General features: G+C 49.1%; 1 protein-coding gene across 3 annotated transcripts in view; it reads left to right on the top strand.

The window, feature by feature from the left end:
* DZIP1L (DAZ interacting zinc finger protein 1 like) overlaps positions 1 to 23,987 on the top strand; it is a 46,660-nt gene extending 22,673 nt beyond the window's left edge. For 2 of the 3 annotated variants that reach the window (XM_027091625.1, XM_027091622.1), the window contains 11 exons: positions 52 to 180; positions 6,408 to 6,470; positions 7,704 to 7,844; positions 10,133 to 10,163; positions 11,294 to 11,347; positions 14,543 to 14,676; positions 16,585 to 16,780; positions 19,493 to 19,709; positions 20,128 to 20,303; positions 21,370 to 21,509; positions 23,064 to 23,987. In XM_027091625.1, coding sequence (XP_026947426.1) covers positions 52 to 180; positions 6,408 to 6,470; positions 7,704 to 7,844; positions 10,133 to 10,163; positions 11,294 to 11,347; positions 14,543 to 14,676; positions 16,585 to 16,780; positions 19,493 to 19,709; positions 20,128 to 20,303; positions 21,370 to 21,509; positions 23,064 to 23,225 — 1,443 coding nt within the window. In that variant the 3' untranslated portion in view covers positions 23,226 to 23,987. The remainder of the gene's footprint in view (positions 1 to 51; positions 181 to 6,407; positions 6,471 to 7,703; positions 7,845 to 10,132; positions 10,164 to 11,293; positions 11,348 to 14,542; positions 14,677 to 16,584; positions 16,781 to 19,492; positions 19,710 to 20,127; positions 20,304 to 21,369; positions 21,510 to 23,063) is intronic. The other variant, XM_027091623.1, reaches the window with a different exon arrangement.
* Positions 23,988 to 24,457: the final 470 nt, after the last annotated feature.

Below are 24,457 nucleotides of genomic sequence, written 5' to 3'. Positions count from 1 at the left end.
CATCAATGATTAGATGTTCATCTGAATGAAACTGCACCCTGGTCTTTTCAGAAACTGCAGGCACTGCAGTCCCACAAGGTGATGAAGTCCAACCTCGGGTCCCTGCAGGATGAGGAACCCGAGGAACGACTCAGCCAGGCTCAGGAGCTCCGGGTCCTGAAGGAGAAGATGGAGATTCAGGTGAGCCGATGCCCCGTGCCTTTCTTCCCAGAGCCAGGCGAGAACCATGCTGTCTTCCAACAGAGTTTGTCGGTTTTGCTCTGTGGTTTAAGGGAAGTTGAAAGACATCAAAGTTCTATATTTTCAGACCTTCTGCCAATTCATGAAAGCGTAGAGTAGGGTTCTTAGGATTCTCAGGTGAGGCTGGTGACATAAATGTGTGCAATGTCAGATTTGCCTGGGAGTTTTTTCAAAATACATTCAGCCGTGTATATTACTGGACACCCTTGCCCTCATTTTGATTCCAACCCAGTTGAAAACAATTCTTAGAAAGTGTGACAGTCTTCTGGCTTTAAAGATATTTGGCATGGGTCTAATGGTGTGATGTTAAATACTTAACAACCGGTTGTCTGGAACTAAAAAAGCTTTGATTTGTAGCATTTGCCATTTTCTGTGGTGTAAATATTCCCACCATGGCTGATTTCATGCTGCTAATGTGAGGTCACTGGATATGGAACTGGGAAGACTTATGCACAATCTGCTGTCATGGGCTGGGAGGGGGTGGCCTGGCCTCCACTGGATGAACCTTACATCAGTCCAGTTACATATGGTCTGCATCACTGATAGTTCCATGGCCAGGAAGGGCAGTTGGCACAGTCATTCAATCATGTCCTGCTTCTGCTCTCCAAGACTGTTAAGAAAGAGCTTAACATTTAACTAGCAGAGGTGAAGCGTTTCCACTGCTTGATGTTTCAAGTTTCACATTTAAAAAAGCCGTTCTTTTTCTATGAACTCTTTCACATCCTTTGCCTATTTTTTCTGTTGATATCCTTACCAATTTGTGAGTTTGTGTAACGTATGGAAATTAACCAACCCTTTGTTGCTCTTGTTGTGGCTATTTTCCCCTATTTCCTAGTCATCCTTAAACTTTGTTTATCATGGTCTTGACCATACAAAATTAATAATGTTTATGTGGTCAAAATGATCAGATCCCACTCTGAGATTTAAAAAGAAAATAATCATGGGAATTCCCTGGCTGTACAGTGATTAGGACCCCGTGCTTCCACTGGCAGGGTCCTGGGTTCGATCCCTAGTCAGGCAACTAAGATCCCATAAGCTGCACAGTGTGGCCAAAAAGAGAAAAAGAAAATATTCCTGTGTTTTCTTTTTGTTAGTGTGTTTGCTCATTCATTCATCCATTCATTCATTCATACATGTCACTTTATTGAGGTACGATTCACATGTAAAAAGCTGTGCATATTTAATGTATATAACTCATTGAATCTGGGGGTAAGTGTAGCTGTATTTTGGCTATTGTGAATACTGCTGCAATGAACATGGGAGTGTGAGTATTTCTTTGAGATCCTTATTTCAATTCCTTTGAATCAATCAAGAAGTGGGATTGCTGGATTATATGGTAGTTCTGTTTTTAATTTTTTTAATAAGAGGAAAACAAACAAGTTTATTAACATGTATACCTCATGGATACATGGGAGATTCCCCTGGGAAAATGAGTAACTCTCTTGGTTTTTAATTTTTTTGAGGAGCCCCCATACTGTTTTTCCATAATGACGGTACCGAGTTACATTCCCACCAACAGTGTAAAATGTTTCCTTCTTTCCACATCCTTGCCAACACTTGTTATCTTTTGTTACTTTTAAAAATAGTAGCCATTCTGACAGGAATGAGATGATAATCTCATTGTAGTTTGATTTGCATTTTTCTGCTGAATAATGATGTTGAGCACATTTTCATATACCTGTTGACTATTTGTAGGTCTTCTTTGGAGAAATGTCTATTCAAGTCCTTTGTCCATTTTTAATTGGATTGGTTTTTGCTGTTGAGTTATATGAGTTCCTTGTATTTTGGATATTAACTCCTTATGAGATACATGGTTTGCAAATATTTTCTCCCATTTCATAGGTCATCTTTTCATCAGTTGATGGTTTCCTTTGCTGTAAAGAAACTTTAGTTTGATGTAGTCCCATTTGTTTATTTTTGCTTTTGTTGCCTGTGCTTTTGGTATCACATCCAAAAATCATTGACAAGATCAATGTCCCTGTTTTCTTCTAGGATTTTTAGGGTTTCAGGTCTTACATTTAAGTCTTTAATCCATTTTGAGTTGGCTTTTGTGTATAGTGTAAGATATTGGTCCAATTTCATGCTTTTGCATGTGGATATCCATTTTCCCAACACCATTTACTGAAGAGACTATTCTTTTCCTATTTTGTATTCTGGGTGCCCTTGTTGAAGATTTGTTGACCATACATATGTGGGTTTAATTTTGGATTTCGTACTCTGTTCCATTGGTCTGTGTGTCTGTTTGTATGCCAGTACCATACTGTTTTAATTACTGTAGCTTTGTAATATAATTTGAAATCAGGAAGTGATGCCTCTAGTTTGTCTTCTTGCTCAAGATTGGTTTGGCTATTTGTGGTCTTTTGTGGTTCCACATGAATTTTAGGATTTTTTTTCTATTTCTGTGAAAAATGACATTAAAATATTGATACGGATTGCTTTGAATATGTAAATTATTTTGGGTAGTATGGGTATTTTAACAATAGTCTTCCAATCCATGAGCATGGGATATCTTTTCGTTTATTTGTCTTCTACAATTTATTTCATTGACATTTTATAGTTTTCACTGTATAGCTCTTTCACCTCCTTGGATAAATTTATTCCTCTATTTAATTGATTTTGATGCTATTGTAAATGGGATAGTTTTCTTAATTTCTTTTTTGGATAGTTTGTTTTTAGTGTAGAGAAATACAACTGATTTTTGCAGGCTGATTTTGTATCCTGCAACTTTACTAAATTTGCTTATATTAACAGTTTTTTTTTTTTTTTGGTGGAGTCTTTAGGATTTTCCATTTGTAAGGTCATCGGTCATCTCATCTGCAAACAGATAATTTTACTTCTTCCTTCCCAATTTGGATGCCTTTTATTTTTTTTCTTGTCTCAGTGCTCTGGCTAGGACTTCCAGTACCATGTTGAATAAGAATGGTGAGAGTGAACATTGTTGTCTTGTTTCTGATCTTGGAGGAAAAGTGTTCAGCTTTCACTGTTGAGTATGATGTTACCTCTGGGTTTGTCATATATATGACCTTTATTATGTTGAGGTATATTCCTTCTATACACACTTTGATGAGAGTTTTTTTTTATCATAAAAGGATATTGAATTTTGTCAAATGCTTTTTCTACATCTATTGAAATGATCATATAATTTTATCCTTTATTTTGTTAATGTAGTGTATCACATGTATTGATTTGTGTATGTTGAACCATTCTTGTATTCTGGGGATGAATCCTACCTGATCATGTTGTATGATCCTTTTAATATGCTTGTATTTTGTTGAATATTTTTGCGTCTATGTTCTTTAAGGATATTGGCCTATAATTTTTTTTCTTGTAGTGTCCTTCTCTGGCATTTGACAAGGGTAATACTGGCCTCATAAAATGTGTTTGGAAGTTTCTTCCTCTTCAATTTTTGGGAAGAATTTGCATTAATTCTTTAAACATTTAGTAGAATTCACCAGTGAAGCCATCCAGTTCTGGGATTTTCTTTGTTGGGAGATTTTTGACCACTGATTCAATCTCCCTACTCATTATTGGTCTGTTCAGATTTTCTGTTTTTTTATGATTCAGTCTTGGTTGGTTGTATGTTTCTAGGAAAATGTTGTCTATTTTTTCCAGGTTATCCAATTTATTGGTGTGTAACTGTTTATAGACATCTCTTGTAATCCTTTGCATTTCTGTGATAACAGTTGTAGTGTCTCCTCTTTTACTTCTGATTTTATATGTTTGAGACTTCTCTTTTTTTCTTAATCTAGCCAAGGATTTGTCAATTTTGTTTATCTTTTCAAAAACTAACTCTTACTTTTGTTGATCTTGTCTATTGTTTTTCTATTCTCTATTTCATTTATGTCTGATCTACTCTTTATTACTTCCTGCCTTTTGCTAACTTTGGGTTTAGTTTATTATTCTTTTTCTAGGTCCTTGGGGTATAAAGTTAGGTTATTTATTTGAGATCTTTCCTTTTTCTTAATGTAAAATTTTATGACTGTAAACTTCCCTCATAGAACTGCTTTTGCTGCATCCCAGAAGTTTTGGTATGTTGTGTTTCCATTTTTGTTTGTCACAAGTTATTTTTTTTTGTTTCTCTTTTGATTTCTTCTTTGTTCAGGAATGTGTTGTTTAATATCTACACATTTGTAAATTATCCTGTTTCTCTCCTATTATTGATTTCTAGTTTCATAGCATTGTGGTTGGAAAAGATTAACTTGTTATGATTTCAAGCTTAAGTTGGCAAGACTTGTTTTGTGGGCTAACGTGTGATCTGTCCTAGGGAATGTTCTTTGGGCATTTGAGGAGAATGTGTACTCTGCTACTTGGATGGGATGTTCTATGTATGCCTGTTCAGTACACTTGGTCTACAGTGCTGTTCAAGTCCATTGTTTACTTACTGATTTTCTGTCTAGATGATATATCCATTGTTGAAAGTGGAGTATTGAAATCCCCTACTATTATTGTATTACTGTCTATTTCTCCCTTCAGTTCTGTTAATATTTGCTTTATATATTTAGGTGCTCCTATGTTGGGTGAGTATATAGTCGTCCCTCAGTATCCATTCATAGGAGATTGGTTCCAGACCCGCTATGGATACCAAAGTTCTCAGATACTCAAGTCCCTTATGTTTTGCACATCCTCCCATATACTCTATGTCATCTATAGATTACTTCTAATTACTTATAATACCTAATACAATGTAAATTCTATGTAACTAGTTGTAAATATTGTAATACAATGTAAATGCTTTGTAAATAGTTGCCAGCATGAGGCAAATTCAAGCTTTGCTTTTTGGAACTTTCTGGAACTTTTTTCCAAATATTTTCAATCCATGGTTAGTTAAATCCATGGATGTGGGATACACAGATGTGGAACCTATGGATATGGAGGGCTGACTGTATATTTACAGTCGTTATATCCTCCTGATGAGTTGATCCTTATATGTAGTGACCTTCTTTGTCTCTAGTAACAGTTTTTGACTTATTTTGTCTGATATAAGTATAGGTATCCTGTTCTCTTTTGGTTACCATTTGCATGAAATGTCTTCTCTCATCCCTTCAGTTTCAGCCTATGTGTGTCCTTAAAGCTAACCTGAGTCTCTTGTACGCAGCATATAGTTGGATCTTTTTTTAAAAATCCATTTAGTCACTTTTGATCTTTTGGTTGGAGAATTTAATCCATTTAAATTTAAAGTAATTACTGTTAGGTAAGGATTTTCTATTGCCGTTTTGTTAATGGTTTTCAGACTGTTCTGTAGTTACTTTGTCCCTTTCTTTTTCTCTTGCTGTCTTCATTTGTGAGTTGATGATTTTTTTGTCACGGTGTGCTTTGATTCCTTTCTCTTTCTCTTTTGTATATCTGCTACAGGTTTTTTCTTTGTGATTAGTATTAGATTATATAAAACATCTTATAATTACAGCACTCTGTTTTAAGCCAAAAACAACTTAACTTTGATTGCATACAAATAGTCTACACTTTTACTTCTCCTCCTCCACACCTTCCGCTGTCCACAAGCTAGCCAGTAGGATCTCAAGCTGGTGTTGAGATCCGTGTGCCAGGACCAAAAACCGAGTCAGCTGTGCTGATTCCCTCAGTTCTGGGTGGGGTGAGGCGGAAGTGGGCCTCCTGGGCAGCATCCTTCAAGGCTGGGGCAGTTGGGTGCTCACTTGCTCTCACTTTCCCCATGGGAGAGATTGTGGGCTGAGTGGGTCTCTCTTGGCGCTGAGCTGTGCCCCCTTGGGTGAGGGGTGACACAGGTGAGGTGAAAGCTGTTCTTCTTCCCCTCTTCAGTGTGTCTGTTCTTGGGTTTTTTTGCTTCACCGAGGTGCTGGGGACCTCTCAGCTGGATTCCCAGGCTCCCATAAAGGTCTCATCTGTGGGTGTTTTGAGAGCTGGAACCTCCTGGTCCATCATCTTGCTGACGTCACTCACATGTTTTAAGTTGAAATCTTTGACCACCTAGAATTTATTTTCGTTTAAGATATGAAATAAGCATCCAAGTTCATATTTTTTTCAGGCAGTTAACTACTTGTTTGAACACCATTTGTCAATAATCCATCTTCCCCTAGACTAAGATTCCATTTTTTCCCCATCTTTGTCTGGGTTTTCTACTACTCGTGTAGCTTTATAGTATATTTTAATATCTAGAGGGGCCCACTTGATAAGCATTTAATCTTTTCCAGAAAACAGAATGGAAGAGAAAAATGAAGGTATTGCAGGAAGAGCATGCAGCTCAGAAGAGAGAGGTAGGTCTCACTGGACCGCTTTGGGGAGCCTGGTTTCCCACGACCTCCTCTCATCCTTCAGCTCCCCGTCCTTCAGCCCCCACCCCTTGAACTGGTTGGCAGAAAATCATTTTTTGCTGATACTGTTCCTGGCTGCTGACCCCCGTCAATACACAGAGGGGTCGGCCGCCCAGAGAGCAGCTTCCCTGGCAGGGAGCAGGGGCCTCTGGGCCTTCTCTTCTGAATCCAACACATCCTTTCTCTGTGGTTTCCTCTGCAGTGACCCCGTAAGGTGCTCTAAGGAGGGTGGTACTGTAAAAACTCAGAGAGCTGCCTGGTCATTCTGTGTTTGGGCCCTCCTTTGAAACTCCAACCAGGAGAGACCCCAGTGGCTGTGGACCTCGGTGATAGTTCACGGGCAGCTCAAATGGAAGGGTTCAGACACTGAGACCAGTGGGCAGAGAGCAGCAGGCCTCAGGGCAGAGAAAACAGCTTCTCTAAAAATGTCCCTGACAAGGAGGCAAGTTGAGGAGGAAGCCGGTTAACAGGAGCCCCAGGTGCTGCTGCGGAAAGCTCAGAAGGTGAAGGTGCTTAGGTCTGAGTCTGGCGCAGGATGGATTCCCCCCGTTCCAGTAATTCCCATCTGATGGGTTTATCTTATTTGAAACATTTAAAAATGGGAAATGCATTCAAGTTTGTTCCAAAAGCAGAAGAACTATGGAGTAAAGTCTTACTTCTGCTCCGTTTCCATCTCCCTGTCCCCGACACCCACCCCACAGGTGACCACTTTTATTGCTTTCTTGTATTCTTCTAGAGGTTCTTTATGCAAAAATAAACAGTGTCTTTTTCTCTCTGCTCTTACATCAGAGGTTTTATTTTAAAATAAATAGTGTCATTTTCTCTCTGCTCTTAGACGGCATTTCCTTCACCTTTTGTCTTCACCTAAAAACATCCATTTGATCATTTTCGCCTCAACTTGACTGTCCTTCAGTGGGTGGCACACCGGACAGGGAGCCTTTTGCCCTGACCTTAGGGGCCTGCATTCAATTCTCACTTCTCAGACACCACTTGAAATGTTCTCAAATGGGAAGGAAGTCAGTCTTGTTAGAAAGCCACCTGCCCAGGTCTGGAGACACTCCACCTGCTTCAGGTGAAACCCCGACCAGCGTTTGCCTACAGGTGCAGGCCCTGCAGGCACTGGGCACTCAGAGGTCCCTGCAGACATGTGAATGACCGACCATCCTGTGCCACCAGCTGCAGGAGCAGAACGAGAGGCTCCAGGCCTCCCTGTCTCAGGATCAGAGGAAAGCAGCCATCCAGGCCCAGCGCCAGATCACTGCCCTTCGCGCCCAGCTCCAGGAACAAACCAGGCTCATCGCCTCCCAGGAGGAGATGGTAGGTGTGTCCCTCCTCCCAGCCAGGACCTGGAGCCCTAGGCCTCTTCTCTGTGAGGATTTCCTTAGGTTCTTCTGGACTTACCGGCACTAGCCTCATTAGTCAGACTCTTTGAGGAGAGAGAAGAGTCCTCAGATTTGAGGGGCAGGAAGTGATGAAGATGCTGAAGACGTGCCTGCTGTCCAGTGTTAGTGGGTTCACGGTACCACCAGAGACCGTGTGAGGGCCAGCACCTGGTTGATACTTTGCTTATCCCTCCGTGGAAGCCTCACTGCTGCCCTTCAAGGTAGATATTACCTTCTCCCCATCTTCATTTGACAGATGATGAAACAGGCAGGAGACGTCAAGTGCCTCACTCGAGTCCACACGGGGCACGTTATAAATGACAGGGGTGAGGTTCAACCCTCGCCAGTCAGGTGGAATGCAAAGCGTGTGCCCCTTTCACTGTGTCCTCAGACATCATTTCTTAACTAATTTCTTTTTCATAAATTGACTGCCTCTGATGAAGTTGTCAGATAAACTAGTGTGATGAAAAGGCGTCCCTCACTAAGCACCCTCTCCTAGAACTGGCCCCTGTGACTCTTCATCTAATGCAGATCACTCTCTGCCCAGCCTGGGCTCAGCTCCTCCTTCTGAGCCCCAGGTTGGTGGAGATGAGTATCTGTCCCCAGCTGGGCCCTCCTGTGGCCTCAGGTCCTTTGCCATGGGTCTGATACCACCCTCCACACAGCTTCCCTGGGCTGAGCACCCACTGTCGCTGTCTAATCCACCGTTCCTGTACCTCTTTCTATTTGTGCCTTTCTGTTCTCCCAGCTATACTTCACCGTCAACGTATCTTATTAACCCATGGCCCTGATGCTTTTCTTTTTACTGTTTCTCCCCCAACACACTTAACTCTTCACAGCTGTGGCCGCCTCAGGTCCAGTGTGGAGGTTTCCTCCTTATGTTACCCAGAACTCTTGTTTGCACATGTTTCAGTTAGGAACCCACTGGCTAAACATAGCAGAATAGGATAACAGGGGTTTCTTTTTATTGTAACACCAAAAGAGGTGACAGTTGATGGCCTTGGTTTAGCTGCAAGATTATGCCATTGGAAACCCAGACTCTGTTTCTTTTTTTCTTTGTTTTAATTACCATCTTCAGCATATTGACTTTTGTTCTCATGCTTGACTCTCATAGTTGCAAGATGGCTGCCATAGCCCCAACCATCACAGTCATATCCAATGGAAGCAGTTGATGAAAAGGCTCTTTCCCAAGACTCCTACTTATATTTTACTGTTCAAAGCTGTGTTATATGGGCAACTATAGTTGCAAGGAAGGTTAGAAAGGGAATAATTAGTTTTATACTTTCTAGGGTAGAGGTAAGCAAAGGAGGAATAGTTAGAAATGGACGTTGGATGAGTCATTCATCAGTAGGTAATGAAAAACAACTCAAGCCTAAGCAGAAGAGGGGATTTGTCATAAGGGTAGACTGGGTGTCTCAGAGAGCTCGAGGCAGGGGTGCAGCGAAGTCTAGGAATGAACTGGGACCAGAGACATGAGTGTAGTCAGGAGTTTTCCTCTGCTGTGTGTCTCTGTTTCTCTCTCTGTATCCGCTTCGATTTTTTCTTTTACTCTGAAGGTCAGCTTCCACTCCATGTCTGCCCTACATGGCAAGACAAACAAGCAAACAAATAAACAGTGACAACCAAAACTCAAACCAGTTGGCTGTCACGAGCTCTTGAGTTCACATGTTACCAGTCCAGAATTCTCTGCCCAAACCTGGCTGTGGTGTGGGGGACTCGTTGCCACAAGGGGCTGTCCTGTCTGCAACTATGTGGAAGGAGGAAGAGGAAGCACTTCCTGGAAAAGAGGGGTTGAGCAGAGAGTCGGTGACTGTCCACATCATGCCTCCTCCCTCCCACGGGGCACTCAGCTCAGATGCCCACATCGCAGGAGGGGAGCCTCCCTTGCCCTGGCTGATTTCCACCAATTATACTGACAGTACTGCCTGTGTGCCTGCCCCCCTCTGCTTGCATGGGGCTCCTGCCCTTCAAACCACAGTGCCTCTCTGAAGAGGGGCATTCTTGTCTCCTCACCAAGGGAGAGTGGAGCATGGTACCATCTCGGTGCTGCTGTTCACCCTTGGTGCCATTGAGGGGCTGGGGCAGAGTACTCTGAGCTCCCTCCAGTTCCCAGTGGTTGGCATGGAAACACTGGCCGTCCCTTCTTCACAGAGCTAGGCAGAGCCACCGCTCACAGCAGAGTCCCCTGCTGGCTGTAACCTGCTCTGTTCCACATCTTTGCAGATCCAGACCATGTCTCTCAGGAAGGTGGAGGGTAAGTCTGTACGGGGAGGTTTGTAACAATTGTAGCTATCGTCTTGGCCTCTCCTGTCTCTTGTCCCCCACCAGTCAATGTATAGGACGAGGGTGGTGGCAGCAGCGCAGGGGCCTGTAGCGTCAGGCTCTCCGGCTGGGTGGGGGAGGGTGAGAAGACGTCGGTTTCTGGGACAGACAGGGCTCCAGCCCAGGTTTGTGCTGAAGGCGTTCCATGCGGCTGGCAGGGTTTCTTGCCTGGCCTGCTCTTCTCTGTAGGACGGTGGAGACATGAGGTGGGAGTGGGCAGTGAGGATCTTGGGGGCAGTGGTGGATGGGGCAGGCAGGGCTCCTGAACAGGCTCTTTCTAATTCACCGTGCCTGTGATTCAGTTCCATCCAACTTTACCTTGTTTCCAGCGTGTAGCGAGTTGACCCCAAATCCCTGCGAATCTGTGTGAATGTGGCCTGTCTGGAGGGTACGCCCTCCTCCTCTTGGGTACTCCGGCGTGCTGGTGTGCGTGCTTGTGTGTGTCTGACGGACACAGGCGCTGGCGTCTAAAGGGCGCCAGCAACCTACAGGGGGCCCCTCCTGCTTATGAAACCTGGCCCTTCTACTCCACACCGCCTCCCCTGCCCTATGCCTGTAGCTTCCCTTCTGCCTCTCCTTGCAGACCCACACATCTCCCCCAGATGTCTTGCCTCGAGGCTAGACATTTCTTTCCCAGCCTCGCAACCAGTTCAGAGAGGCACTATTTCTATGGCCTTGATCTCCTGGGTGCTGGGGCTGGGGTGTGAGCCATCCATAGGAGCTGTGTGCCATGGACTTCAAGTCCATTGTCGCCATGATTTAACGTGGGGTGGGTATTATTGTTCTCACTTTCTGGATGAGGAGCCTGAGGCTTAGGGAATTTCAAGGACTTACCGTGTCGTGTGCAGCTAGTTGGGGGGCAGAGATGGAACGTGGACTCTGATCTTTCTGCCTCCAGGGTCCATGGTTGTGACCACTGCTCCATCCTGCCTCTCTCTGCTAGAGAACCGACTCGAGGGCTTGCTGTGTCTGGCCAGCACTCACATGCTGTCCCGTGCTTTCCTCTAAGGCGGGGATGGGGTCCAAGGCATTGGAGACACTAACTACTCCTGCTCTCCTCAGGGATCCGCAAGGGCCCGAAGGCTGTGGACACAGAGAAGGACTCTTCCGAGGAAGGTGAGGCTCCCTTTTCTTCCCTGGGGGCGGCCCTCTTCATTGTTTGGCTTGTCCCTACTTAACTGTGTCTGGCTACCTGAGGCTGGGGCACGGGAACTGGGGGCGTGAAATAAATATTTCTTAAGCACTTGCCAGGCACATTACACACAGGTACTAACGTGCAGCCTGCTGGTTCACCCAGGCTCAGAGAGGGTCAGTGACTTTCCCAGAGTCACAGAGCCGGCAGGTGGTGGAGTCAGGATTTGGTGCGGTGTCTGCTGCATAGCCTGTCCCTGGTGCCTGCCCCACCGCTTGCCTGGTACTACCCAGAGCGGTGGATGGAACCTCCCTGCGTTGGCTTCAAATGACCTTTGCGGTTTTCTTCTGCATGGCGAGCATGCTGCAGACAGATCCCACGGGACCTAACTGATGTGCAGGGATCCTCCTCGGCGCCCTCTGCAGAGCCCTGGGTACCTGCTGCTTTATTCACTCCCTCTGCCGAGCTCTCAACCAGATGTTTCCAGGGAATGCAAAGGAGGAGAAGTGAAAAAAATAGACTCTCCTGAGAGGGTCAGGAAGAAGGAGCCCCCAGGAAAGGTCAGAGAGCTCACAGCCAACCTGCTGACCAGGCCTGCCTGCCCAACCAGGCTGTGATGTGACAGTCCCAGAGCGACCCAACAGGTGCACCCAGGAAAGGGTTTTATTGGTGTCACCAAAGAGTTCATCGTGGGCTGTTTTATTTTGTTTTTTAATGTAATAGTTTACTTTTGAGACAGTAATCTATGCTATTGACCAAAAAATAAGAAGGAGAAGGAAAGAAAAGCAAAAGGGTGCACAGTGAGAAGTAGGTCTTCCTCCTGCCGGGCCATCCAGTCTCCACCCAGAGATTCCATTGTTAATGGTTTGTCACGCATCTTTCCAGAGATACCTGGTGCAAACACAGGCACATAGATGTATGCATTCTTTTCCTTTTTCCTAAACGGGAGCACAGTGTACATATTTTTCTGTGGTTATGGCTTAACAGCGTATCTGGGAAGTCATTTCCAATCCCTTTATATAGAGCTGCTGCATTAATTTTTCAGGACTTCGCAGTATTCCATTGGATGGTTGAACCTAAATTTACCTAATCAGTCCTCTGCTACCTCCCTCCCCACCCAGTGCGTTTAACCTTGGGATATAGTAGCAAAAATTAGTTACATGTAACCTTGAGTAACACAAGGTCCACAGTGGGGATGAACCAAATCCTCCAATGGGGGCCTAGAGTTCGAGGAGAAGGAGGCTGAGAAGTGCGAGTTAGGGAGACGTCTCCCCACCCCCTCCATGCCCCATCCTGTTGCAGGTGGGACCCAGACCTTTGTCAGGCTGTGCTGTGCTTCTTCACTTGCTCGTCCCAGACCAGCAGAGCAGCATCCCTTGGAAACTTACTAGAAACGTAAAAATTTCAAATTCTCGGCCCCATGCCACACAGACTGAATGAGAACTTCTGGGGCAGGCCCAGCCATCTCTGTCTGCACCCGCCCTCCAGGGCGTTCTGGGGCTTGCTCTAGTTGGAGGACCGCTGCGGGGCCCGCGGCTCTCTGCAACTGGCTGCACACTAAGAAGCTCCCAGGCTGCTTGCAGCTCTCTGGAGGACCGTGCCAGTCCCCTACTACCTAAATCACAACACGCGGTGAGGGGCGTCCCAGGCATCAGTAGTACTTAAACCTCCACAGGTGATTTCAACATGCAGCCAAAACTGGGGCTCATGCCCTGTGCAAACTTTATGGAAGAGCGTCAACCCTGAGGGGCAGTGGGGGGCTTGTTAAAACACAGATTGCTGGGATCTACCTCCAGAATTTTTTTTTTTTTTTTGCGGTACGCGGGCCTCTCACTGTTGTGGCCTCTCCCGTCGCGGAGCACAGACTCCGGACGCGCAGGCTCAGCGGCCATGGCTCACGGGCCTGGCCGCTCCGCGGCATGTGGGATCTTCCCAGACCGGGGCATGAACCTGCGTCCCCTGCATCGGCAGCCGGACTCAACCACTGCACCACCAGGGAAGCCCCTAGCTCCAGAATTTTTGATTCAGTAGGTTGGACTGGGATCTGAGAATCTGCGTTTCTAATAAGTGACAGGTGGTACCGATGCCGTGGCTCACACTTTGAGAACCGCTGCTCTAGAACAGCTGGTTCTCAGGCATGGGTGCTGTTAGGTCTAGGGAGTTTCACAAATAGATCTTAAGGCCCGGGGCCCACCCTCCGAGATTCTGATATAATTAGCTTGGGATGGAGCCCAGGTGATTCCGATAGGCAGCCAGGGTTAAGGCCATCACCTTGACTGTGAGCTCCTCGAGGGTTTTCTTTAGTGTCCTCAGCACTGGCCTGTTCAAGCTCCATATTACTTGTCAGGAAACATCTACTGAGTGAATCAAAAGGCTGGTCCATCTGTAACCACAGTGGCCCCCGGCATTGGACCTGAAGAGCAGTTCTGGGAGGCCTTCCCTGACTCACCCGGGGTGGCCCCTTTGTAGCAGTTATCACATTTTATTGTAATTGCTTATCTTGTTACCCGCTGGGTCGGTATTTCTCAAGGTGCAGTCTGTGGCTCACCTCCATCAGAATCATCTGGGCAAGTTAAAATGCAGATTCCAGGGCCCTTCCCCAGACCTATGGCATCAGACTTTCTGGAGGATGGGTCAGAGGATGTACACTTTAAACCCAGGCAATTCTGATGTATATAATTGGAGGGAGAACGCCTGATTTAGACAGTGAACAAGGGGAGCAGGGAGCTGTCTGTCCACCATATGTATATGTATACATACATCGTGCATGTAAGCCAGATCATTATGTTGTACATCTTAAACTTATACAGTGCTGTATGTCAATTACATCTCAATAACGCTGGGGCAGGGGCGGGGGGCGTGAAGACCAGAACCCAGGGAACAGACTGCTGTCAGGACTCAGCTGTGAGTCAAAAGCCTGAAATCTCTGTTAACCTGGGACAGGGCTGAGCCAGATCTTGGAGGGCTAGACCGGCGGGGGATGAGGATCCTGAAGGTGGGTAGGGGGTCTGCAGCAGTGGTTCCCAGGAGGAGAAGGACCCGGGGATGGACGCTCAGAGGGGATCGGTGGCCCTGGGTGCACAGGCTGGAGACCAGGATCCCTGGCTGTGTGCGGTGTGGCTTTGGGAGTAGAGGTTTCGGGCACCCAGGCTGACCTTGGTGGTTGTCTTGTGCTGCAGAGCTGGAGGACTCCCGCAGTGGACAGCAGAAGGTGCTGGCAGCTCTCAGTCGAAACCCCACCTTGCTGAAGCAGTTCAGGCCAGTCCTGGAGGACACCCTGGAGGAGAAGCTGGAAAGCATGGGGATAAAGCGAGTGAGTTCCAGGGCCCCTGTGGCAGGGCCGGTACCTGCCGTTTAGACACAGGGCATTCTTGAACCGACAGAGGGTCGATTGTTCTTTATGTTGTAAGCTTATTCGTCTTATTTGTTCCAGTGGGGCACCTTTGGTATCCAGGAATATAAACCTGCACAGCTGACGCTGTGCTCTTCTCTGTTTCCTCCAATGGCTTCCTGAGAGGTCACCCTGTGTCCTGACTTCTCCTTGCTCTCCACTCATTGGCTACTTTCTTCTGCGTCTCTATTTTGTTGTTGTTGTTCACGTATTCAACAAATATTTATTGAGCACCTTTGTGCTAAGTAGTGCACTAGATGCTGAGAATACAGTGATGAATTAGACAGAACTGATAATTTTTTTCATCGAGTTTACAAATGGTAGGGAACTCAGGTATTAAACAATGATTGTCCAGAAATTTAATAACTTACCATCGTGAGAAATACTCTGCAAGAGAGGTATTGGATGCTATAGGAATGAATAATAAGGGGATGTGCCTTAGCTTGAAGGTCCAGGTGTGACGGTGGACGATATGTGGATATTACTTTGACAGATTACTCCTCTCCAACTGGATAGAGTCTCAGTGGAACTATCAAACAAGATGCTCCATCTTCTCCTGCACAAAGGGACTATATGTGCCCCAAAGGGCTGTGTCTCTGTTTCTGACAGAGGGAATTTAATTGGCTCAGTGTGGCCTTTGGAGGGGCCCCTTGGGTGAAGTGTCCATCATCGGTGGCACACGTGGCCATGCCCACTCAGCAGGTGGCTGTAGGTGGAGCAGGCTCTGAACACTCTGGTACAAATTAGCATTTGAACACCATTGTCCCTACATGCCTGTGTTCAACCAGAGAATGCATATTATCATGAAAGGCATTATTTTTGGCTGCGTTGAGTCTTCATTGCTGTATGCGGGCTTTCTCTAGCTGCGGTGCACGGGCTTCTCATTGTGGTGGCTTCTCTTGTTGCGGAGCATGGGCTCTAGGCGCACAGGATTCAGTAGTTGTGGCACGTGGGCTCAGTAGTTGTGGCTTGCGGGCTCAGCAGTTGTGGCTCATGGGCTCTAGAGCGCAGGCTCAGTAGCTGCTGTGCATGAGCTTATTAGTGCTCCGCGGCATGTGGGACCTTCTCAGACCAGGGCTCAAACCCGTGTCCCCTGCATTGGCAGGTGGATTCTCAACCACTGCGCCACCGGGGAAGCCCAGTGACATCTTTTATTAAAAAACACACCTTGTTATCAAAGAAGCTGAGCATCGCATTGTTGAGAATTCCAAAAAAAAAAAAAAAAAAACAACAGACACCTAGGTTTAATGTAGCAAGGATGCCCCCTAATCACTGACTGTTTTCAACTACTGCTCAATCTAACTCTGGCCTTACGTTCAGACTTGATTAAACCATTTCTTTCTAATCTTAAATGATTTCTCATGGGCTCTAGGTGGATGTCAAAAGCCCAAGCAAGTTCCAGTAGGTTTTGGAAGGGTGCCTGGCTTTGTTTTTTTGCAGTTGATGTTTTCAAATCTTGTTAGCCACGGAGGACAATGTGTCCAGCATAACGATAGTGCCTGGGGGTACAAAAAGGAGCGAGCCATGGTCTCCCCACTGTAGGATTCGGTCGGGTGGTGGAGAGGCATGTCCCACCTAAGCCTGTATGCTCGATGTCGATGGACTGGTGCATAGCCCCTTTGTACCATCCTGCTGTGTGTGCTTTCCTGGGGCCCCCAGGTCCTAGCCCACCTTGCTTTCAGCAGCCTGCTCGCCCTGCTCTAATGCTCAGCTCCTCTCCCAGAAGCACCGGCACTGATCCCAGTGACTCCCAGGCCAGCAGCAGCTTTGAGAGGCTTAGGGAAGGAGAAGGGGAGCCCATCTCCAGAGGGAACCTCTGTGGTCTTCCAGGATGCAAAGGGAATCCCTGCTCACACCCTCCGACACCTGGAGTCCCTCCTGCGAGCCCAGCGGGAGCAGAAGGCGGGGAGGTTTTCTGAATTTCTGAGTCTGAGGGAGAAGCTCATCAAGGAAGCCAGCAGCAGAGTGAAGGAGGAGAGACAGTGGAACAGGGCTCCGGTGTCCCAACCAGACGGCGAGGCTCCAGGTGAGCTGGCGAGTGGGCTTGCTCGGGGCTGTGACCTGCGAGGGTGCAGGCTTGTTTGCGTATAAGGGGGTGCGTAATCCCCCCCGTCCACATCCAGGGCTTTGCTCTGAAGGGCCAGACGACAGGGTCCTCCCAGGTGTCTGAGTCCAAAAGTCTTCTGCTGGAAAAACAGAGTCTGTGGATGGGGTGGGGTGGGCACCAGAGTCCCTCGGGGAAGCAGAGGAGAGCCAGGACCAGAGCTGTGCTCAGCCCTGAGCTGGCCCTGCTCCGGTGCACTGCCCGCTTCAGCAGCTTAGCTCTGCACTGTTTTACTTGCTTGGATCACAAGTTGAGCTTTGCCGCAACAGAGAGCAGCCCATTCTGTTTGTGGCTCTATAAACCAGGCCTGTCAGCACAGAGGCTGCAGATGGAGGCAAGGATCCGTCAAATGAATACTCGGCTCTGGGGCAGCGGTTGGGCCAGTTTGGCAGGCGGACAAGTCCTCAGAACTCAGATGTCTCCTGGGCCGGGTCCAGCCGCTGCTTTGTCCCTGGAATTTGTGATATGGAAAAGGCCCTGTGGGTCCTGTGGAGGACTGAAGTATGTGGGCGAGGACCCTCCGCGCTCTGTCCTCAGGGCACGCAGGGAGCAAGGGAACTGTGTTCTTTGGCTCAGGAGTCCCCATCTCTAGATTCAGATCCACAGGCCGGGTGATGCCCTAGCTCCTTTCGGTCATGGACGTGTGCAGCCAGAGGAACGTTGCTTCTGCTGTCTCCTTGTGTCCAGGCAGGCCCCAACCTGAGCTCTGTATGCAAAGGAAGTTTCCAGAGTGTGGTCCACCCATCGCTGGGGGCTCTGAGGGTTGATTTTAGTTGGTACGTGAATCAATAATTTCAAGATTTAATCTTTATTTTTCTTCATGTACATTGGAAAAATATTACTAACATAGCAATCCTGAGAGCTCATGGAAATTATTACTTGCATAAGTATGAAGTGGGTACTTTATGTTTAAAAGTGGTGTCATTTGATATAAAAATGTTAAATAGAGAACAGGACAGTTGCTTTGTACGGTGAAAATTGTGTCGATGATCTGGGTAACTCTGTTGTATTTGGTTTAAACTCCTGGCCTTAAAAGCTCTAAGGAAAGGCTAGTTTTTAGTCTTGTACAGAAATCTCAGAGTGAAGGGTGTTTGTCCTGGCTGCTAACCTGCCTTTCACATAACCCTCTGCCTCAAATGCTCATTCATTCCTAATTTGTTTAATTGAGTGCAGTATTTACTGAGGTTGACCTGGGCTGGGGCCTGCTCCCTTAGCTGGAAACCAGCCAGGACTAGGTGATGTGACAGGGCCAAGCACAGGCTGGGGCAGCTCGGAGAGGGGACGGGCCCCGAAGGAGGGTGAATGGAAGCCCCCTCTGAGTCCTGGTTTCCGAAAGAAGAGAAAGTGTTCTTGCTCTTCCAGGTGCTCCCCTCCCCTCCAGTGCTTGGTCCCAGAGCCTGCGGTGGGAACCTCCCCTGGCCCCCACCTTCTGTCTCCGCTTCCCTGGCCTCGGGTCCTGCCTTCTCCAGGGCCCATCACTGACCTGTGAGATGAACACTGTTCTCTCGGCATTTCGTAGGCCTCCTTCCAGCTCTGCACCCACGTGTTCTCTTTCTAGGCCCCATGAGTGCTGTACGGAAGCTCACCTCCCGTCTCTGCTCAGAGTATGTCTCTTGTGTTTGGGGGCAGAGCTGTGGGGTGCAGGCAAGGCAGTGGCAAGAGCCCTAGATTTGGGATGACTGACGACCTGGGTTTGCATCTGCCTCTGACTTCCGTGGAATCGTGGGCCTTGAGTGTTCCCGAATCCCTGGAAGCCTGCCTGGGGCTAAATGGATGTTGGATGTGAAGTGCTTAGCTTGGTCTGTGCATAGTAACTGTAGCTGTTGTTATTTTCCCTCAGCAAGTTCACCCTCCTTTCAGTTTACTCTTTCCTAGAAACCCCACTTCTGTGTAAACGCATTCTCCGAGAGCTGTGCACTTTGAACCGTCTTTTCGAACTTCGAACTACAGTAAGAAATGCATTTTATGCTGTGGCTCAGTCCACACGTGTAAGAGTTTGATGAAACAGTACTTACTCGGACTCCCTGTGATGCACTTTCTCTCCTCTTCTCTTCCCATAAAAAAACTGCCAATCCTGCATTACTGCCCGCCCCTTGTGATTGGCGAACTGGAGGGGCTGTATCTAATTGCCTGCCTTAAGCACTCCTGCACAAGCTGAGTTCTGGGAGGCGGGTGTGTGGATCTCGATGGCCCAGGTGGTCCACCGGCGCCCTCTCGTGGCAGCAGAGCCTTCCTGCAGGGCTGCCTGCGCTCCAGCAGCAGCCACTTGGGCTGGGTAGAGAGGGGAGTAGGTGGCCTTGGCGAGGCCAGCTTCTACGATTGTGTTGGGGGGGCTGCAGACATGTTGGACCCTCTTCAGACCTGCTGCCTCCCGCGGGTCTCCCGAAACGATGCCATGACCCTGGAACACCAGCTGCTCTCTTGGTCTCTGATGAAACCGTGGGTCCTGGCCCCAGGTCTGGCCAGCAGCAGGACACCTGGGGTGGGGGAAGTTATTAAATCCGCTGTGGTTATGATGGTGCTCTGCACAGAGTGACTTGCCCAGTTCCCGTGTGTGGAACCTCTTTCTGCTTCTCTCGGGCTCGAGGGCCCAGATGGGTATGCTCTGAAACTCACTCTTACCTGTGTTTCTAGTCAAAAGCCAGCAGAGCACACCGGTCACCAAAGAGGCCCAGACAAAGGCCAGGACCCTGCACGTGGCACAGTCATCCAAGCTGGCAGAGTCCCCCGTGTCACCTCTTCAGATCCGCGGCAGCCATGGCCTGGGCCTGGCTCAGGGGCCCACCCGTACTCCTGCCTCCAGAGCGCCTGGACCCTCCAGCACCCCACCTTCCCTGGGGCCCGGGCTGAGGTGAGCCAGGCTCTGCGCTCTCCCTGGGTCTGTGGTGTGGCTCCCGCCCTGTCCTGGGCCCCCCACAGCCTTCTGCAGACAGGGGAGGGGCAGAGGCAGAAGTGAACAGGAAGGGCCTCAGGTGCGGTCCAGCCCTAGCTCCCATGAAGAGACCGGGCTCCTTTGCTCCCAGCCAGGACACACCTACCCTCCCCTTACTCACCTGTCCCCAAGCCTCGGTTGCCACGCTGGAGGGGCTGGGTCTTCATCTGCTCACGGAGGAGCTGGTGTGGCTGCCGCTCTCCAGATGGCTGGCGTCTGGGCCCAGGGAGGGAGCAGGGCTGGCTCTGGGCAAACCAAACAAGCTTGCAAGTGGTGAAGTGTGGCATTGAACGTCCTCCTTCCGGCCCACACATCGCCCGTTTCTTCTTTTCCTCAGCAGTACGCCCCCGTTCAGTTCTGAAGAGGCCTCGGAGGAGGCAGATGCCAGCTCTCACGTGTCCCTCCAGCCCCCGAGACTTCCTTCGAGGAGGGGGCCCCGGCCGCAGGATGACTCGGACTGGTCTGACACCGAGACCTCGGAGGGGAGCGCCCAGATGCCTGACAAGAGCTCAGGTGCGCTGGCTTCCTCAGGAGAGGAAGGTTTGCTTATAAAAGTGTTAAGAGGCTTGTAGCTTCTGGCTTCAGTTGCATTTTCTAGCCAAAGATGAAAGAATATGGAACTTCTGTCTTTCCAAAGTCAGTAAGTGGAAGCGCTGGGGTGTAAGCCCAGCTCTATCTGCCAAGTCCAGTGTCCATGGATCCTGCAGTACTTCATCTTGTCCACAGTGTGTTCCAAGCCTGCCAATCCGTCGACCACCAGAACCAGATCTCTGGAGAAGTACTGACGACCCGCCAGGCGAGATGATAGGGTGTAAACATCTAGGAACCGGGAATCCGGAGTCCTCGGACACGCGTCAGCCTCTGTCACTTGCTCCCTGCGTGTGCTTGTGTGAAGGGTTTCGGTTCCTTTGTTGTAAAATGAGGTTTCCGGACAAGATGGGTAATGAGGGGCGAGGTACACATTAGGCCCTTAACAAACAGTTTTTGAATGAATCAATGAGCCGAGGGCTGTCGTAGCTCCGGACCTCTGTTCAGGCCGCAGAGGTTTGAATCCTGGAAGTCCGTGGCTAGCTCCCTGCTTCTTGGCCGGTCCTGAGGTCTGGACACCCACCTTGCTCTCCCACGTCACCAGAGTCCGTTGATAACGTAGTCCCTGCTTAGCCCCCTTCTTGCGTGGAGTTCACAGAAAGTGTGTCTGGCCCACAGCCCTCCTTTGCGAATTTATATTGATGATATTTCTTCGTTTCTCTGTGAAGGTGTTGGAGGAGGAACCGCACGTTAGTCTTGCAGTTCATGTACCAACTGAGCAGGGATTCCTCCCGGCCTCCCGTTGAGAGGGAAGGGCAGCTTCCTAAGCCTGTGTACCCAGCCGTGTCCTTAAGTGCACTGTACACCTACAGGATGTTCCAAGCACACGCTGGCCTGGGCCTCTCTCTCTTTGCCCCTCTTTTACTGTTTTTGCCCTTTCTTCTTCCTCTTGACCCTTTTCCGTGCTCCCTTTATCCACACCAGAGCCTGGATGTGACCCATAAGGGTGATGCATTCGGACTCTGGGCTTTTCCCCCTGGTTGCCTTCCAGGAACACTGGTGCGGTCGATGGTCAGAAATCATGAGAAGCAGCTGGAGGTTTCGACCAAGAAGCCTGCTGGAGAGGTCAGTCTGTTCTGCAAGCCCAATGCCGGGCCACAGAGGGCTGCTGTGCCAGGAGGGAAGCCCCAGGTAGGCTGTAGGACCTTGGAGGCTGCCCTGCAATTCCCTACAGAGCCAGCTCTGAGTTTGGGGGACTGAGGGTGCGTCCAGCGAGCGTCAGCCTGGGCCCTGGTGTGACACTGCGGGTGACGTCACTGTCCCCTCTGCCCTTGCACAGGTAGAGGGATGGCCACTTTCCAGTGCTTGTTGTTTCATTATATGGACACCCGCTCAGTGGGTTGTGTCTCCGGGCCGCACACGCTCCCACTTCCTGCCTCTGATAGAGCCTGGACCCAGCTCTGTGTCTGGCTTCCTGCAGTAGCTGCTCTCTTCCGGCTCCGCCTCACCCCACAGCTGACCCCTCCCCCTTCCTTCATGCCCCGAGGACCCCAGCGCAAGGCTGTGTGCAGAGCAGATTGCTTCACAGGGTGGGGTGTTGGAGTAGCATCACACAGCACGTCAGATAGGCCACAACCCACAATGGGGATATTTAGACTAAACATTCAAGGCCATTTCTCATCACTAAGAATGTCTCGATGGCCTTGCCTCTCTCAGGCTCCAGCTGCCATCAGATTTAGAACTCAGATGCTCAGCCTTCCAGACCATTCCCGTCAGGACGTCCTCTTCGCTGCCCGCCCCCCATCAGGGAACAACTTCCATATTCCTGTTGCTGTCTTAGGCAGAAACATTTCGAGCTCTTATTACTTTTTACTTATTACTCCTTTCTCAATCAAGAAGACGCATCCTGGGATGCCATTGCCCTAAAATTCAGAAGGGGTGGGCCGTCACTTTTTGGTTCTCCCTAGCATACTCCCCCAACCCCAAATGCCTACCTTGTACTACATGACATGTTTGGCTTATTATGCAGCCCATGTGTGTTTGCGAGTAATGAGTCTAAAGGATTTAAAAAGTATTCATCCCTTTTCCCATGTTGTGAAAGAACAGCCCTAAGCAGGTTGAGGCACCGCTCGGAGCCTGCTTGCCGCCCCCGGGCCCTGCTGGTTTCTGATTGGTTGGCCTTACATTCCAGGCAAATGACCTGGGCACTGACCGTGGCTCTGGTTCCAGGACAGCCTGGGACCGTGGCCCATTCTGGGCTCTTCAGTTGGCCCCAGCCCAGACCCTTTCCAGGACGAAAGATTCCTGGCACTTGAGTTCCCCTCACGCTCCTATGGTCAGAATGTTTCCCAGCCCCTAGACAAGAAGTCTGTGGCGGGTGGGGTGGGCGTGTTAGCCCCTGGTGCGGCAGCTCAGGAATTTGGAGAAGCTGAGGCTCTAGGCTTCCAGATCCATCACTGTGGGCAGTTAAAAAATCTGGACAAAGTTTAAATTACAACAAGAGCAACCTGCTCTGCTACAGGCCTCTCCAAGGAGCTTGCCTTGGTGTGGCCAGTGGAATTTCAGGGGTGTTTGCGTTGCTGTGACCCCAGGTCTCTGAAGCAGGTTCTCAGGGAAATGAGAAGGCAGGAGGAGAAGCATCCCCCTCCTGCTTTCTTCCAAATCCGCATTTTGTCCCCATGTCCGTCCTGCACATCCATCCTCCCTTGTCAGATGCATTTTCTTCTCCCCCTCCCCTCCCTGCAGCTTTCTGAAGATGAGAGTGACTTGGAGATCTCTTCCTTGGAAGATCTCCCCCAGGACGTGATCCAGAGAGAGAAACCAAAGCCCTTGTCTCGCTCGAAGCTCCCAGAGAAGATTGGTGCCAGCTCCTGGAGCCCTGGTCAGCCCAGGGCCCCTGGCTGGTGATCCTGTCCCAGAGCCTGGCGGCCAGAGGACCAGCCTCGTCGCCCAGCTGGGTGGGGCTGGCTCACGGTCCCCCCAACAGATGGGGCTGCTGGGCCTCTTCTCGTCACCAGTAACCGAGAGGTCTTCTCCCCTGGAGAGAAGCAGAGCAGAAGATGGATATGATCTCTCCCGCCCCCTGTGAGGGGCCCTGGCAGTGCCCCTGGGTCCCAGGGCTTGAGAAAGGGTTGCAACAGGACCTCAGAGCAGCATCCTTCCTCCACCTCCACGTTCACTCCAGACTGAAAGGAAACCCCTGGTCTCCAGTCCGGAGTGTTTTGTAAACCTGCAGAAACGCTGTAGAGATGGGTCTTGTATGGGGTCCTTTTGGGGACTTATGCCTGAGCCAGTCATTCACTGATTGACCCAAAGCCATTTACTGAGGTCCTCCAGCCTCTCACTGCTGAGTTGGAGTAGAGGCAGAGATGGGGGGTGAAAAGTACAGGGTCATAATCTGTTGACAGAGATTAGGATGCTATGGGAGTGCAGACAGAGCCTCCCAGTGCAGCCTGGGGTGACCTTGGAGAGCTTCCCAGAGCTGATGTCTGGCAGGGCCTGCTCGTGGGTGGGAGGGAAGGAGGGCCTCATATCCCCAAAGAACCACAAATTAAATTTTTGATATTATTTCTAAAATTAGGTTATGTATATAACTACTGCATTTTTTTTTTATTTGAAAAGCATTAATTTATTATATGTAACCCTTTAAATACAGTACAATGTTTCTCACTCTCTGGTATTTCTTCCTGTTTTTGGCGCTTTAGCAGGGGCTGGGTGGGGGCTGGAGCCATCTGTACCCCAACTGTGTCAGTTTAGGGCCTTTGGGGTGCAGTTGCCAAGATGGAGATAGGATTGCAGTCGGTTTGCTGGGGAGTCACACCGGCGGAGGAAGCCGGATCGGGCAGGGAAAGCGCTCACGTGCAATGCAGGTCTGACCCCTGTGGGAGAAGGGAGAGCGGGAAGCAGGAGTGGGGAGGGAGGAGCCCCAGACCACCTTGCGGCTGACATCTCCACCAACCCTGTGGGAGTTCCAGAGCAGGCACTGCCCACCAGGGAGTCCCCACTGGGCAGGAGTGGCCAGGACCTCATGCCCCCAGCCAGCTTGGCCATTGGCTGGGGTGCCCCGGCGAGTGAGACCTGGTTGAACAGCCACTGTTTTCCCTAAAGGGAAACCCAGCCGTGCACCCCCAGCCGTGCAC

The sequence above is a fragment of the Aethalodelphis obliquidens genome, unplaced genomic scaffold (genome assembly GCF_003676395.1).
Source record: "Aethalodelphis obliquidens isolate GAN/ISIS:26980383/991018 unplaced genomic scaffold, ASM367639v1 scaffold72, whole genome shotgun sequence".
NCBI classification, from domain to species: Eukaryota; Metazoa; Chordata; class Mammalia; order Artiodactyla; family Delphinidae; genus Aethalodelphis; species Aethalodelphis obliquidens.
The sequence above is the reverse complement of the archived record's forward strand: the minus strand, read 5'-3'. Positions and strand labels throughout refer to the sequence as shown.